The 15,943-nt window shown below is 34.2% G+C and overlaps 1 protein-coding gene across 1 annotated transcript in view; it reads left to right on the top strand.

Moving 5' to 3' along the window:
• The window catches only part of ERBB4 (erb-b2 receptor tyrosine kinase 4), a 712,433-nt gene that overhangs the window by 334,028 nt on the left and 362,462 nt on the right, over positions 1 to 15,943 (top strand). Inside the window, exon 4 of the mRNA XM_042948704.1 lies at positions 3,773 to 3,907. Coding sequence (XP_042804638.1) covers positions 3,773 to 3,907 — 135 coding nt within the window. The remainder of the gene's footprint in view (positions 1 to 3,772; positions 3,908 to 15,943) is intronic.

The raw sequence follows: 15,943 nt of genomic DNA, 5'->3' as shown, positions 1-15,943 counted from the left end.
GAGCTCATTTATTTATTCAACATTATTTATGTCTTTTCACTTTTCTAGGCTTTGTGCATCTTTACTTGAAAATTATACATTTGCACAACATTTTCTATCTTACTTAGAATTCCTCTTTTTTGTCATGGTTTAAAATTTTAATAATCACTTTGTTGCATTATTTATTAAATGTTTATTTATTTATTTATTTGAGAGAGAGAGAGAAAGAGAGAGAGAGAGGGAGTGTGTGTGTGTGTGTGTGTGTGTGTGTGTGTGTGTGTGTGTGAGAGAAAGTGGGGGAGGTGCAGAGAGAGAGGGAGATACAGAATCTGAAGCAGGTCCAGACTCAAAAACTCGCAGGTTCCAAGCTGTCAGCACAGAGCCCGACATGGGGCTTGAACTCACTAACCAGTGAGATCATGACCTGAGCTGAAGTCAGACACTTAGCTGGCTGAGCAACCCAGGCACTCCTTACTTTATTCCCTTCTAACGGAAGGGAAGTTCTTGGTGTAACACAGATGGTACCGTCCAATAAGCCTTTCATGGAACTTGTATACAACTCTGCTGTTCTTGTATGTTGGCAAAGAAATCTAAAGTATAATCAGACATTCTTCTGCTATCTTCCTGGATAAATGTCTTACCAAGCTTTGTTTTTCTAATCCTTGTCCCGCTTTCTAATCTAAAAATGCAGCTTGTAGTCAACCAAGGCAAAAACATTAGGGATCCCTTTTGTCTAGTAAATAATCTGTGTCCTTAACAACTTTCTTACAGGTCAGTATATTCCCCTAGCATCTTCTTAGTTCAGAAATAAATCCAATTTAATATTTCACAACAAAACTATTACATTAATGTTTAAAAAATTGTATAACATTATAAAATCAATGTAAACTATACCAATGAATAAGTACAATATTAACATTATTTCCTATCCTATATTTAGGTAACTGAATTGATCAAAAGAAAATATAAGATAAAGTATACATTAAAACTATGCTATAAATGTCAGTAAAATATACATTTTTCTGATTGTGGTGTTTGACACTCACCAACAGAATACAATCTAAGCCAAGCATGAAGGAAAATACTATTTTCAGGAAAAATACACACATACACGAACAGACTATATGTGCCTTATAAATACATCATTAAATACTAGAAATTTATAAATCTTCCTGACCAGAATTGTTACCAGATGGTTGGTTTTGAATTTAGGGTGTTATCCAAGTTGATCATGATTGTAGTCCTAGTTTGAGATTTCAACTTGAATTATTATTAAAGATTAATTAAAGATTAAACTTGAATTATTATTGCTTCCTTTCTAAATACTTTCCCATGTAAAAACCAAGCTCTTGGGCGGAATATTTCTGAGAAACAAATGTCAACATTGGTAGCAGATTAATATTGTTGAAGAAGGGGATTTGATGAGATTATTATTCAGTATAATATAATCTGATTCTATTTGAATATTTTTAGATAGGAAGTTACAGATAGATATTGTGTTCCTTCAGTATGAACTGTTTGAATTATAATGTGAATCCTGAAAAATATACTCTTTCTACAATATTTGAGCTATTATCTTTTCTCCTCACATTTCTTTTTAAAGTAGAACTTTTCCAAATGTAAACTGAAAAATAACCTTCATTTCCTGGATAGCAGTCAAAATCTTTCTTTGTCACCTAATGAAGAATTATTCCTAGAGCAGAAGAGCATCACCTAATGTCTCATGAGAAAGCTATTAGTATGAGATCGTCACATTTTATAGATAGAAACTTAATGCCAAACATTAATGTAGAAATCCATTTCACAATCTTCTGTACGTCTTACATCTCCCTTCTACTTTGATGAGGATTGTATGGTTAGGTCATGAAAAATAATGAACTGGGCTTTAGAAGTGGAGAGATGATCTAATTTCTTTTTGTTTCCTTTTTTTCCTCACCTGAGAAAATGGAACCAATAGTCAGTGAAAGGATTGATCATGAGAATAGGAGATTTTAAATGTGGAAAGCCTGGCAATGTCAAAATTAATTTGGTGCATTTTATACATGCAATGCAATAAGGCAATTGAGATGTGCTCACCCATCTCACTCCTACAAATACCCCTCTTATGGTGTCACGTGTTCCTTTCATTCTTTTATCACCCTCTTTGGCTTAACGTGACTCTTACAATTTTTGCTTGGGATACTGCACAAGAAAGATTTTTTTTTTTGTCAAAGCCATTATGGAAAATAGAGTGATTGCCTTCTCAATATTTATGTCCCTCTCCTTCCTCACTAATACTGCTTCTTGAAGTTTTGTTCAAGTAGCAATATGTCCACTCAACCTCTTGCAGTGGGAATGGTCAGGGGATATTGTTCTGACCAATAAAAAGCAGACATAATCCTTGGAGAGAGCATCTCATCAAAAGAATGTCTCTTGCTTGCTCTTCTGTTTTCATCTTACCTTGAATTCAGATAGACACCTTTTTTTAATATTTATTTTTGAGAGAGAAAGAGAGTGAATGGGGGTGAAGGGGCAGAGAGACTGGGGACAGAGGATCTGAAGCAGGCTCTGCATTGACAACAGACAGCCCGACATGAGCCTTGGGCTAAGGAGCTATGAGATCATGACCTGAGTCCAAGTCAGAAGCTTAACTGACTGAGCCACCCAGGTGCCCACAGACATTTTTAGATACAGCAACCTTTTTGGGCTTGGGATGAATAAAAACCAGGACCCAAAGTAGATGTAGGTACTCTGGACACTACTACCTCCTATAGGTTTCTTATTATGTGAGAAAGTCATTCCCTATCTACATAAACTATTGTTAACTGTTTTTTGTTACTTGTAGCAATATTTAATGGACTCAAATATAATTTCTCTTAAGAGATAAGAGAGAAAGATGTGGTAAATATTGGGTAGGAAGATGTTATGTGTATTTCTAACCAACAATTTCTTCAAGTAAAAGAATGGTATTTCACAAAAAAAGATTAGCATTTGCAGAGGGAATATCTACTTCTTTTTCATTTTTTTTTTTTTTTCGTTCAGGGGAAACAAATTAGCTGATCAAAGCCAGTGATAAATAGAGAATCAAGTAAAAATTGGCTTTAATGAATTTTATCCTATGGTCCTGTCATTGTTCCAGTGAACCATGGGGTTTTCATTATGTCTTGCTTCGTGTTCTTCTTAAAGAATAATTGGCAATTCTATTGATTCCATTTGAGAGGATCAAAGAACATTTTTATGATTGAGACATTAATTTTAGCTTTCATTTTGTTTTAATCACTTACCTACTGACTCGTCAATGTCACATTGACTGAAAGAATTTTTTCTTAAGAGAGACAGATGAGTTAAATGACCAAAAAAAGAGGATTAGTTAAATAAATATTATTTACTTTATGCTCTGGCATATTGTATTCTCATTAGAAATAATGTAGAATAATATTTAATTAGCATTAAATACTCATCACTTAATATTAGACAAAACTAGTACGTTTTGAAATATTGCATGCCATGTTATTCCAAGTTCAGAGGATTAAAAAAAGGAAAGAGACTGAGAGTATCTATACCAAACTATGAAGTGTTTCTCTGAGTATTTGTGTTATGGATGGTTGTTTTTCTCTGTATTTTCCATTTTTTTTTCCAATTTCTGCAATCAATTTATGTGACCCAGTAACGATCTTTAAAAAAAATATGTTGGCTATTAACAAGATAATTCTAATTTAACACTGAAAATCATTTAAGAATAAATAACTTTTATTGACTTTCTTTTCATCAACAAAAAGTTTGACGAGAAATATGTTTGTTTGTTTTAATACAGAAATCCTTAATGGTGGAGTCTATGTAGACCAGAACAAATTTCTTTGTTACACAGACACAATTCATTGGCAAGATATTGTTCGGAATCCGTGGCCTTCCAACTTGACTCTGGTGTCAACAAACGGTAGCTCAGGATGTGAGTAACATTATCCTTTTGAATGTCTCAAAATGTTCTTCTACTTCTTGTAAAAACAAACAGCTAATGTTTATCATGTCATTAATAATATTTTGAATTTTGATCGCATACATTGAAATGTTCAGTTATATATAATGGAACAATCTTTTGCTTCTAGTTAACTCTCTTTTCAGAGTGCTAACTTCCCTTTTATAAATTCTTCTCTTAACATGACTTATTTTGCTAGGTCTAAACACTTTACCATATTTGTAATGTCTAAGTATTCTAATGTCCAAATGTTTAAACATGCCCCATTGCCCATAAACGTAAGGCTGGTGTCGAACTCTGGCTTCAACTCTCTGTGTGAGTCATGTACCACAGAGAAAAATGTGGTAGAAGAAAAATATTACTTCCTATTCACTATAATATGTTAAATTAAAACAACAACAACAACAACAACAAAACACTGATGAACATTTTAGAATTCCGAAGCCTCCATTTGCCCTTGAAACCTTCATGGTAATACTGTATAACAATTCCAAGCACCTTAAATAGAGTGGAGAAATACAGATTTCATAGAAGAGATATATGTTACATTCTGGTTTTAGTCATTAGCCTAATAAACTATCCAATTTCCCATTCGCAAAGTGCAGTGTTTCTATCACAGAGGATTTATCAGATTCAGAGTGTTTAATATGATTAAATGACAAGCAAGTAATATTTGAAATATATCATTAAAATCTTAGAAAATTATTCTGTCTAGAATCTGTTTCATTTTCATAAAGCAGGCTGTGTGGTCCCCACATTTATTACTACTGACATTTGTATGAGAACAGAATCTTTATCAAGTGTTAACCTGGGTTTTATATTTCTCATCTATTATTTTATATTTCCCGCCTGAAATCATAACTATCTTCACACTGTTCAATAATTATTTGCCATAGTACTGATTGTGTTATGACACTTTTGTAGAAAATCAAGCTCCGAGGGACAATTATTAAATTTCATGATTGTCCTAATAATATAATGGGGAAATAGGAATATATTTGATCCAAACTGACAGCTGTGTTTTTAATAATGGCTAAAACTTTTTTTAAAGTAGAGTAAAATAATTTTCTTGTCACTTTTGAGCAGAAATCTATATGAGATTTCATCTTTATAGTGTTCAAGTTGCCTACCTTGTACAATTACATGTGAATAAAAAATTGAATCTATTCATACTAACAAGGCAAATAATGTGCTTTAGAAATGGCTTCTGTTTTCAGTCTGCTCATACTATGGTACATTTTGTATATTTGGAGGGGGGCGAGAAGCATAATGGTTGGGGAAGAGGAAAGGCCTACTGACTCTTCGCTTATTAGAGTGGCCAGCCTATAATTGCATGTATGAGATCAGGAAAGAATGAAACCCAGGCAAGACAGAAGCCACAGGGAAGCCTTACAGGATGCAGAACAGGAAAGGTCTGGGGGGTTCCTGCACTTTCACAGATGGCATATCTTTGTGCTATTGTTTGTGGGCAATTTTGGATGGTTGTGCCTGTAATTAGGCAACTGTAGCTGCATTTGTCTTGCATGCAAATAATTGCAGGTGCAAAAATTACAAATGCAGAGTAGAGTCATAACAAATGGTCCTTTACAATTAACCACCAAATGCTTGTTGAAGTTTTATTCTTTACATACTAGTTTTATTTGTTGATACATTAAATATATTGCATGACACCATAGCTGATAATTAGAATTGGCTAATCTTTGAATATTGGTTTCAACGTAGCCTATTTTTTCCTCTACCTTCTCCCTATGGGTGATGACAGATACTCTCTTGGTTTTAAATGCAAACCTCTGCACTGATGACTCCCAGAACTACATACCACCCAAGTTAAAAATCTGGTGGTCATTATGGACTTCGCCTGCTCATCGGTCATGGCATCGATTTAATCGTTAAGTCATACTGATTTTGTCTATTTCTTGATTTTACGTGTTTCTTATTGCCATTGCTCTAGTTCAGACTTCATCCATTGTCTGAGTTACTGAAACAATCTGAATTCTTAATAAGTTTTGCGGCTACAAACCCTGTGTAGTCTGGTGAAATCAATAGCTCCCTTCTTACAATATGTTTAAACTAATAAATAGGCAAAGAATAAACATTATATATCATAAATGCATAAAACCAATATGTTTATAAAATACATTTTAAAATATTACATACAAGGGAAATGAATTATACTGAAACACATTTATCAACATACTTAAAAATAAATATGTGATATGGTAATATGCTTCTTCATTAGTACATTAAATAAAAAAAATTCTAACAGCAGGATTAACAGGCAATGTAGTTGTGAAGCAGTGATAGGCCTAAATATTACTTTAAAAAGGACAGTCACTTTAACAAGTGGTGTTGGAAAAATTGGATATTCCCATGTACAGTATTGAAGTAAGACTTTTACCTGACACTATATATAAGAAATTAACTCAAAATGAATTAAAGACCTAAACATAAGACCATAAACCATAAAAATCCTAGAAGAAAACATAGAGGAAAAGCTTCATGGCATTGAATTTGACAATGATTCTTACAGCTGCCACCAAAAGCAAAGACAACAAAAGCAAAATAGAAAAAAACGGGGCTACATAAAACTTAAAAACTTCTGCGCATCAAAGGATGCAATCAACAAAGTCAAAGGCAACTTACAGAATGGGAGAAAAATTTACAAGTTATATATTTGATAAGGGGTTAATATCCAGAATATATAAAGAACTTTTACAACTCAGTAACAAAAACAACCTGGTTCAGAAATGGGCATGCAGTTGAAATAGCATTTCTCCAAAGATGAGATACAAATGGCCAACAACAATATGGAAAGATGTTCAATATCACATTGATTTGAAATCTAAATCATAACCATGAGATATCACATTATACCCATTAGAATGACTATTATCAAAATAGTAGAAAGTGACAAGTCTTGGTGAAGATGTTTGAAGAATCTGAAACCTCTGTACACTGTTGGTGGGATTTTAAAGTTGTAAAATAGCAATGGAAAATAGTATGGTAGTTCCTCAAAAATGAAAAATAGAACTACTATATTATCCAGCAACTCTACTTCTTGGTATATATTTAAAGAATTGAAAGCAGTCTCAGAGCAATATTTGCACATGCATATTTATAGTAGCACCCCAATGTTCACTAATGAAAGAATGCATGAACAAAATGCGGTGTGTGTGTGTGTGTGTGTGTGTGTGTGTGTGTGTATACACACACACATTGGAACATTATTCAGCCTTAAAAAAGTAAGAAAATTATGACATGTTACAACATGGGTGAACCTTGATGACATTTGGCTATGCAAAATAAGCCAGTCACAAAAAGACTGTATGTCCACTTATATGAGGTATCTAAAGTAGTCAAATTCATAAAAAATGAAAGAAGAATGGTGGTTACCAGGAGCTGGGAGAATTGGGAAATGGGGAATTTCTGTTTAATGAGTATAGAGTTTCAGTGTTGTAAGATGAAAAAGTTTTGTAGATCTATTGCACAACAATGTACATATACTTAACACTACTGAGTTGCACACTTAAAAATGGTTATGAGAGTAGATGTTATGTTGTCTGTTTTTACTATAATTAAAAATAGAGAAAGAGGTAAAGAAAGAAAAGCAAGCAAGAAGAAAGAAAGAAAGAAAGAAAGAAAGAAAGAAAGAAAGAAAGAAAGAAAAAGAGAGGGAGCTTTTATGATACTGCTAAGTACCAGAATAGAGTATGAATGCATCTTTAGTTTCTATTGGTCGCAGTGTGGTTGGCACTGCCCATATTATCAGGACCTTATATTTATAATTGATGAAAATCATATATTTAATAAGAGATTAATGTGAATAATAATGTGACAATTCCTCATTCATGTTCATGGACCTCCTAAATTCCATGCATGAGCCCTTTAGGGGCCCCAGGCCTCCTCGTTAAGAGGCCACCTGTCTTTAACTATTCTCCTTGCCTCCAATTTTGACAAATCCACCTGAGAAAGTGCTACCAAGAGCACTGTTTAATGGATATCTAACTATGACCCTGTCTAAAAACCCTGTCACTGCAACTGACTAATGTGGGGTCAGTTCTTAATAAAACCAGAGGCTTGGAGATTTTAGCAGATTCCTGCTTATTTCTCCCCTCAATGGAATGAGTTCTTATAATTTCTTTGTCTGTACTGCCTTTGCTTTTCTGTCTGCCAGACTAAATTTTGCTTATACGCATCACACTTATCAATTGTTACCCCTTCTAAGAAGTGTTCTCTTCTACAGGCTGGATTAGGTAACTTTTCCCACATAACTGCATAAAGAGCAGGGCTAAATCCTTCCATTCTGTCTCACTCTAAAATGAAAGTCCTATAGGACAAGGCCCAGATCATCATTTTGTCCTCTGTTTTAGCACATAATGGATGGATAAAAGTTTTATACTGAATAAATGGATAACTAAATGAAACAATCAATTCATAATCAGAAAATCAGATGAATCTAAGTAATAATTTCTTCTGTTCATCATATGTACAAGAATGGATGTGAAGTAAAAGTTATAATCCATAGATACGTAGCTTATTCATTTTAAGTCTTTTTCAGGTAAAAATGGCAACCTACATCTGTGTGCTTAATTTAATTTAAAACTATATAATTATAGGGGTGCCTGATGGTTCAGTGGGTTAAAAGTCCAACTCTTGATTTTGGCTCACATCATGATCTCACCATTTGTGAGATCAAGCCTGTATTAGGCTCTGTGCTAAGAATGCAGAGCCTGGCTGAGATTATCTCTCTCTCTCTTTCTGTGCTTCTCCCCTGCTTGTGCTCTCTCTCTCTCTCTCTCTCTCTCAAAATATAAATAAATAAATAAATAAATAAATAAATAAATAGAATTTATAACTATATATGTTATACTATTTATATTATATTTATGTTATATGTATATTTTATTATATTTATAAGACATATATGTGTCATATATATATATACATATATATATATGTGTGTCATATATATATATATGTATATAAGACATATATATGTGTACTTTTCCTTTGGTGTAAAGAACCTAATTTGTGTAGGGCTGGTAAATCCACAAATCACACAATTTTGACCAAGAATTTAAGAATATTTGATTCTTCAGTGATATTTTGTAAATTATTTTTCAATAAAGCTTTGGTCTTTTTGTATAGTACCAATTCTTAATGTAAAAAAGCAAAATCTTTTCAAGAGAAACCTGGCTTTTTTTCAACATAACCTTTAGCAACATAACCTTTGCACTATAATTGGAATAATGAAGGAAAGGTTTGAGTGTCTAGAAAAGAAATTTTTAAATGATACCAATCCTTTAAAAATATGAGATTTAGGAGTAATTACAACCAAATTGTATTTTCCAAAAATACTTGAGGTATGTTGACATAAATTTCAGCAAGGTAAGGGAGAGAGTATCTTTTTTATTATAGGAATCCCTAGCAAGACGTACCTAACATTCTAACAGTCTTGGATAGGTTTGTCAACAGGGCTTATTAAATAAACTACCTTCAGAGCTAAACAAACAAACAAACAAACTAACTAATAGTAAATGACGTTTCACTTACTTGGAGTACTTCTAATAACTCCCATCACCACAGAATGTCGAAATGATGGAAATTAGTTGCCCTAGAAAAATTAAGCAAATGAGAGTATATCAGAACATGAATATGGAAAAATAGACAATAATATTTGTCTGGAAGAAAATTGTGTGGTTAAGAGAATGGCTCCAAATGGACTTGTTGGGAACCTTGCACTGCCCAAGTGACCTCGGACAAGTCACTTGTGCTCTCAGTACCTCCATTTTTGCATCTATTAAATACGAGTGTCAAGAGCTGAGCTGAGCTGGTAGGTTTCAGGGTGGTTGATTAAGACAAAGAACCAATAAGAAGGTAACAGTCAACCTTTCAGTCCCCTATTGCAGTAGCATAAGCAAGTGGCTAAACTGGAGAAAGCACCAGGTCTTCCACTGTCCATTTTTCCCCATGGAACAGCTCCAGCTCAGGGTCAGGTGGATCAGACTGGTCAGCACAGACAAGGGGAATTGTCTCACTGCTGAGGGAGCCCCAAACAAAAGCTCCTAAAGTTTTATGGATTTAGAAGCCAGAGGGTAGGTTTGAGGCAGCAGAAAAAAAGCTGAGTGGAAAAGTTCTGAGTAGTGAATCAGAGTAAAGAAAAAGCATCTTAAATGTTCCCTCCGGCCCGTGTAAGGACTTTCCAGCAAAGGCACCTGAGGAGAGCCTCTGTCAAAGACATTGGATAAATGGAGGCATCCAATGGAGGCAACTGATCTAGAAATGTAGCTATGCTTAAGAGCATGGCTCGTTAGGAAACCCTGAGTTTGCCCTGAATTCAGAGACCACAGTGCATTAGCTGTGTACCAAGTCTGGTGTGGATAGGGCAGCTTTCTGTTGTGAGACCTGCCAGGGTAAGCCTGTGGTCAGGCTTGAAAGATCACGCATAGGTTTTTGGCCAGAAACTAATATATCAACTTCATAGGACTATTATGAGGAATAAATAATTTGCTGTGTGTTAAAATCTGAGCTATTTCTTATGATAAAGGAAGAAAGCGACTTCCAGTTATGATTTGTGTTTCCATATGAATTAACCATATGTGGACAGAAATAATTTTATAACATGTGAGTTACATTTTTATTATATATTAGTTAACATTTTATTTTGTTTCTGTTTCTCATGTGTCTAAGCAGAATACAGTATTTTATAGCCTGAGCTCACTGAGGCACCAAAAAGAAGAAACCTCGGATGTTCCAGATCCTACAATCTTTTCTTTAGCTTACACCAGATGTACCACTCATTCTCAAATTGCTTTCCAAAACCAAATACAGGTGTCCCCCACTGTGCAGAAGTAGAAAGCTCCTATGAAACTTTTCAAACCAAAATGGCCTAAAGTAAAGAGTGTCCCCCACTGTCCAAAAGGTTATATTATGTCGCTCGCTTTTCCAAAAGACCAGTGTTAGTGCAGCAATGCCTTTTTTTGTGAAAGTGAAAATCCTCTTCCATTTCTTTCGGATAACAAACAAGTACTAATGTAGGTCTTCACAAAAGTGAAGTGGCCTATTGTGAACTTTTGGAAAGTGTGGGATACCTGCATCACCTATGACAGAGGTACAAATGTGGGGGAATTGGCAAATTCATAAAAGCATTATATTTATTAACATAATTCCATTTGTTTTTTTGTTTTTTTGTTTAATTTTTTTAATGTTTATTTATTTTTGAGACAGAGAGAGACAGAGCATCAACGGGGGAGGGTCAGAGAGAGGGAGACACAGAATTTGAAACAGGCTCCAGGCTCTGAGCTGTCAGCACAGAGCCCAACACGGGGCTCGAACTCACGCACCATGAGATCATGACCTGAGCCGAAGTCGGCCGCTTAACCGACTGAGCCACCCAGGTGCCCCATAATTCTGTTTGTTTAAGCCAGATAATCTACCTGCTTTAAAACCATTAGTAAAACTTAAAAAAAAATTAGTAACACTTAAAACTATATTTTTTCTTTTAATGACTCTCCCCCATCCTAATGACTGCCCACTCCTAATACTGAGTGCTGTGTCCCATGTACATAAACTGTCTTGAACTAGAAAATAATTAAATATCAAGATACAGTAGAATTAAACCTGATTTTAATTTATCAACTTCTGTTACTCCTTCAATCTTAAAATGTTTATATAAAATAGATGCATTCTTCTAAGCCTGGAATTTTGTGGTAGAGTAGAAAACAAAAATAGCAAGAAAAATTATCCATGGTGCAATTCAGTACAGCTTCAGTTTCCATGTATTATATATGCACAGATCCACTTTTACATAAATGCATTTTATTGAAATAAGTCATGTGCACTGTTTTAAATGATTTTAAAAAAAAGTTTTAATGATGGAAATAGAAAAATGTGAAAACCAGAAAAGATAAATGAACTCATATAAACCTAAAAGATTTGTTTTCAAAATAATTTATAAAATAAATTCTTCAAGAATCTAATAAAACAAAAAACAAAAGACTTAAAGATACTTTATGAATTTAAATCAATTATTCTAAACAAAATATTGGCAATAAGAACGAAATAATTTAGGAATGTATTTAAAATATAAAAGCAAGTGGTAGCTTGCTCTTTTAATACTGTAAATGAAAAAGTTTTTCAATACTGTAAATGAAAGAGTTAGGACTTGTCAAGGACCCATATCAGAGAAGGCCTTTATTGATACATTTATAGAAAGACAATTTCCAGGTTGACTGAAACTCACTCCAGGATAAATTTTATGTAAGAAAATTCATTATAAGATGGAAGCACAGCATACCTGCTAGCTTGGTTTTTATTTGTTTGGTTGTTTTTTTGTTTTTTGTTGTGTTCCTTAGCTTCTTAGGGTAAAAGTGCATTGCTTTACTTTTTGAATAGATTTTTCATGACAGATCTTTATTTTCATCATATGGAATAGCTTCCTCTAAAATCAAAATTTTAATTAGGTGTTATATATACAATTAAAGAAGTCAGTACCTCAACCCCAAGAGGCAGAATAGAAGATTTTTCCCATAATATACCTTTCTTAGCTCAGCTCAGTCCCTATATATATATGTATATATGTATATATGTATATGTGTATATATGTATATATGTATATATATAGGTGTTTGTACATAATAAATATATACATAAAGTATATGTATCCACACATATCCACATACTTACATAGATATACATTGGTCTCAAAGTTTGTGATTATAAATTAATTTCTACTTTCCTTTTACATATAAACCACCTAAAATCTGGGACAAATTCCATAGCCTCTCTTCTCTGCCCTTATCCTCTTACTGCCAATTCCAGCCTCTGCTACCAATGATTCCAATAACCACACAACTGTGCTTGGCTCTCCCTTAGCTGCTCTTACGACCCACTGCATTCCCAATTTCCTCAAAGCATAAATGAGACTAGTTATTAGCATTTGTTAATAATAATAATGGTTATTTGGTGGGGGGTTGCAGAGAAGACCACACTTGACTTTTGTGTTCCTGCTTATGAAGTCAGGATATTCCTCACTACTGAGAACTTCGCACCATTTCCAAACCTTAAGGATTGACTCCTTTGTTTCCCCCTAGCCTTTTTTCCCTTCTCAAGGCAGAGGCTCATTTCATTCTCTGCTTTTAAACTAGAGGAAACATCAATTTGTACATAAGGAAATGCTCACTTCAAACAGAGAATATACATAGCGTGGCTTCCTTAGAAAAGTTTTAATAGTGCATTTCCCAAAGCAGTGCTTCTTCAGTCTAAAATAATACCATGTCGGTGGAGTGCTAGTAAATGTTTAATAACAACTTTTCAAAAAGTAGAGGAGTAACACCCCAATTTAAGGAGTTGCTAATTTCCATGGTGTAAACATTCTTAACATTCTCCCTTTTAAGCAATCGATGTAGATTTTGGAAGAGATGCCCAGTGAGTATACCATTATGTAGTGTTTCCACCACATAGATTCAACAGATGTAAATAAACTCAATCATGTAAATAATTAATCATGTAATTGTGTAATCATGTAAATAACTAATCAGGAAATAGTGAATTTTAAGTTTATATTTATTACCTTTGTTTCAATAAAATTTAACTGTGGGTTTATGTAATTTAATATTTAGTAATGGCTATATTCAACAACAAGGTCTGAAAATTCTAGAAAATCTGACAGTCTGTTGTATACACTGCTGCCATGTGTGAACATCAGAATCCTGTAGAGGTAAAGGCTGGGCTCAGCCCAGTCCAGTGCGGATCATTTCTCTCTATGACAATGCAAAGAGAAAATTAAGCTTACACATCATGCATGGTATGAACTGGTTTTGCCCCTTGTCTCCTGCGGGTTAATGCTGAATAAAACACACATATACACACACAACTCAATAAAGAACAAACTATTTAAGAACAGGGAAATTTAACACAGAATGTATACAGGGAAAATATCTGACTCTTCAGGGTCATATTCTGCTAACATTTGTCATTTACATTATTATATAGTATCCCTTAGGTTCTGCATTCATGTTAACTTCTTGAACTAAAGATTTCCTCAAGAATGTTGGATAGATGTTACCTTTATTTGACTAAAAGACTTAATCAAATGGTCCCTCTCCGAGTGAACTGAGTTTCCACCTCAAAGATCAAACTCTCTGTACCCCACAGACATACTGCTCTAACTCTTAAGAAGGTTTAGTTTTCTACCTTCAAATAAATCTTTATGACCATAGCCTGTTGGAAGAAAAAATTATTATGTAAAGTGACAGTAGAAGTATTGTGTGGCATTAGAAAAGAACAACGTTCTCTATGTCCAGAAATAAGTGGATTAAGAGTTTCCAAAGTTGGACATGCATCAGAATCTACTCCCAGAGATTCTCCTTCAGTAAGTCTGGTTCAGGGATGGGAATCTACCCATCGTCAAAATTCTCCAGTTGAATCTGGGTACAAGTATAGGTAACACTGGCTTGGTAGAGGATGTCTATGCTAATAAAATAATTAGAAAAGCCTATATTTCAGACCACATGCAGATTCAAAATTGCCAGAGAACATATGATGAGTTTGCTGCAAATAAGCCAACTGACAAATGTATGGTCCCCTCTTAGAGAATATGTAGCTCTCTGTCATGTGAGATTTTTGTCACTAATTGCAACAATAGCAATCACAATGCTCTAAGCACCTGTGACCTTCTAGGCCTTATGGATCATAGGCACTTACAGAATCTTATTTCTAAGTCTTGAAGAAATTCTGTAAGGTAGGTATTAAGAGTCATATTTAGGGACAATCAGAGCCTTGGTGTCTTAAATTTTTAGTAATAAGAACTCGATGTCTTCTACTGAATGTTGAAGAGATTAAAATTTCGTAAATAGAAGGTCATGGGGTTCAAATTGTCCAGTTAGGGACAGCCTTCATATTTTGTTGTTTCTCTGAAGCTTATTTTAGAACAAATTTTAATAAGACTTTTCACTATATGAATTTTAATTGAAAATATATACCATTACTTAAATAAAAATTGCTGGTATTATGAAGAAAGTTTTCACACTGTTCAGACAGAATGGAGAAAGGCCAAGGAATCATAATTATCAGATTTTCTTTGAAAGTGTAACTCCTAACATTTTTTTGAAATGGTGAGTTTTGGGAATTGGAGATTCTTGTAACTGGAAGGCATCTTTCAGTTACACACTTTGAAAAAAAAGTAATAAGAGCTACACACACTGTTTAAATTGGATGGCAATCAAAGAAATCTAGTCCACATAATCTAATCAAAACAAATGTTTTCAAAATGTTTATGGATGGATGAATGGATATGCAAAATGTGATATATACATGCAGTGGAATATTATTATGCCTTAAAAAGGAAGAAAAATTCTGGCATTATGCCAAGAATGTTCAACATGGATGAACTTTGAGGGCAGTATACTAAGTAAAATAATCCAGTCATAAAGAGACAAATGCTGTATGATTTCACTTATATGTGATACTTAGAATAGTCAAAATCATAAAGATAGAAAACAGTGGTGATTTTAAGGGGCTAGAGAGGGAGGGGAGAATGGGGAGATTTTGTTAATAAGTAAATTATTTTAGTTTTAGAAGACGAAAAGAGTTATTGGAGTAGATGGTGTTGACTGTTGCAAAAACAATGTGAATACATTAACTACTACTGAGCTGTACAACTAAAGTGGTTAACGTGAGGGGTGCTGGGTGGCTCAGTTGGTTGAGTGTCCATCTCTTGATTTCAGCTCAGGTCATGATGTCATAGCTTGTGGGATTGAGCCTTTGTCTGGCTCTGTACTTAGGATTCCCTCTCTTTCTCTCTCTCTCTGCCCCTCCCTCTCTCTATTTCTCAAAATAAATAAACTTTAAAAAAAATGGTTAAGATGGTAAATTTTGAGAAATGTTGAGAGAGAGAGAGAGAGAGCGAGAGAGCGCACAAGCTGGGGAGAGGGGCAGACAGCGAGAAGAGAGAGAGAGAGAGAGAGAGAGAGAGAGAGAGAATCTTAAGCAGACCGCATGCTTAGCACA

This window comes from Panthera leo, chromosome C1, assembly GCF_018350215.1.
Source record: "Panthera leo isolate Ple1 chromosome C1, P.leo_Ple1_pat1.1, whole genome shotgun sequence".
NCBI lineage: Eukaryota > Metazoa > Chordata > Mammalia > Carnivora > Felidae > Panthera > Panthera leo.
The sequence above is the reverse complement of the archived record's forward strand: the minus strand, read 5'-3'. Positions and strand labels throughout refer to the sequence as shown.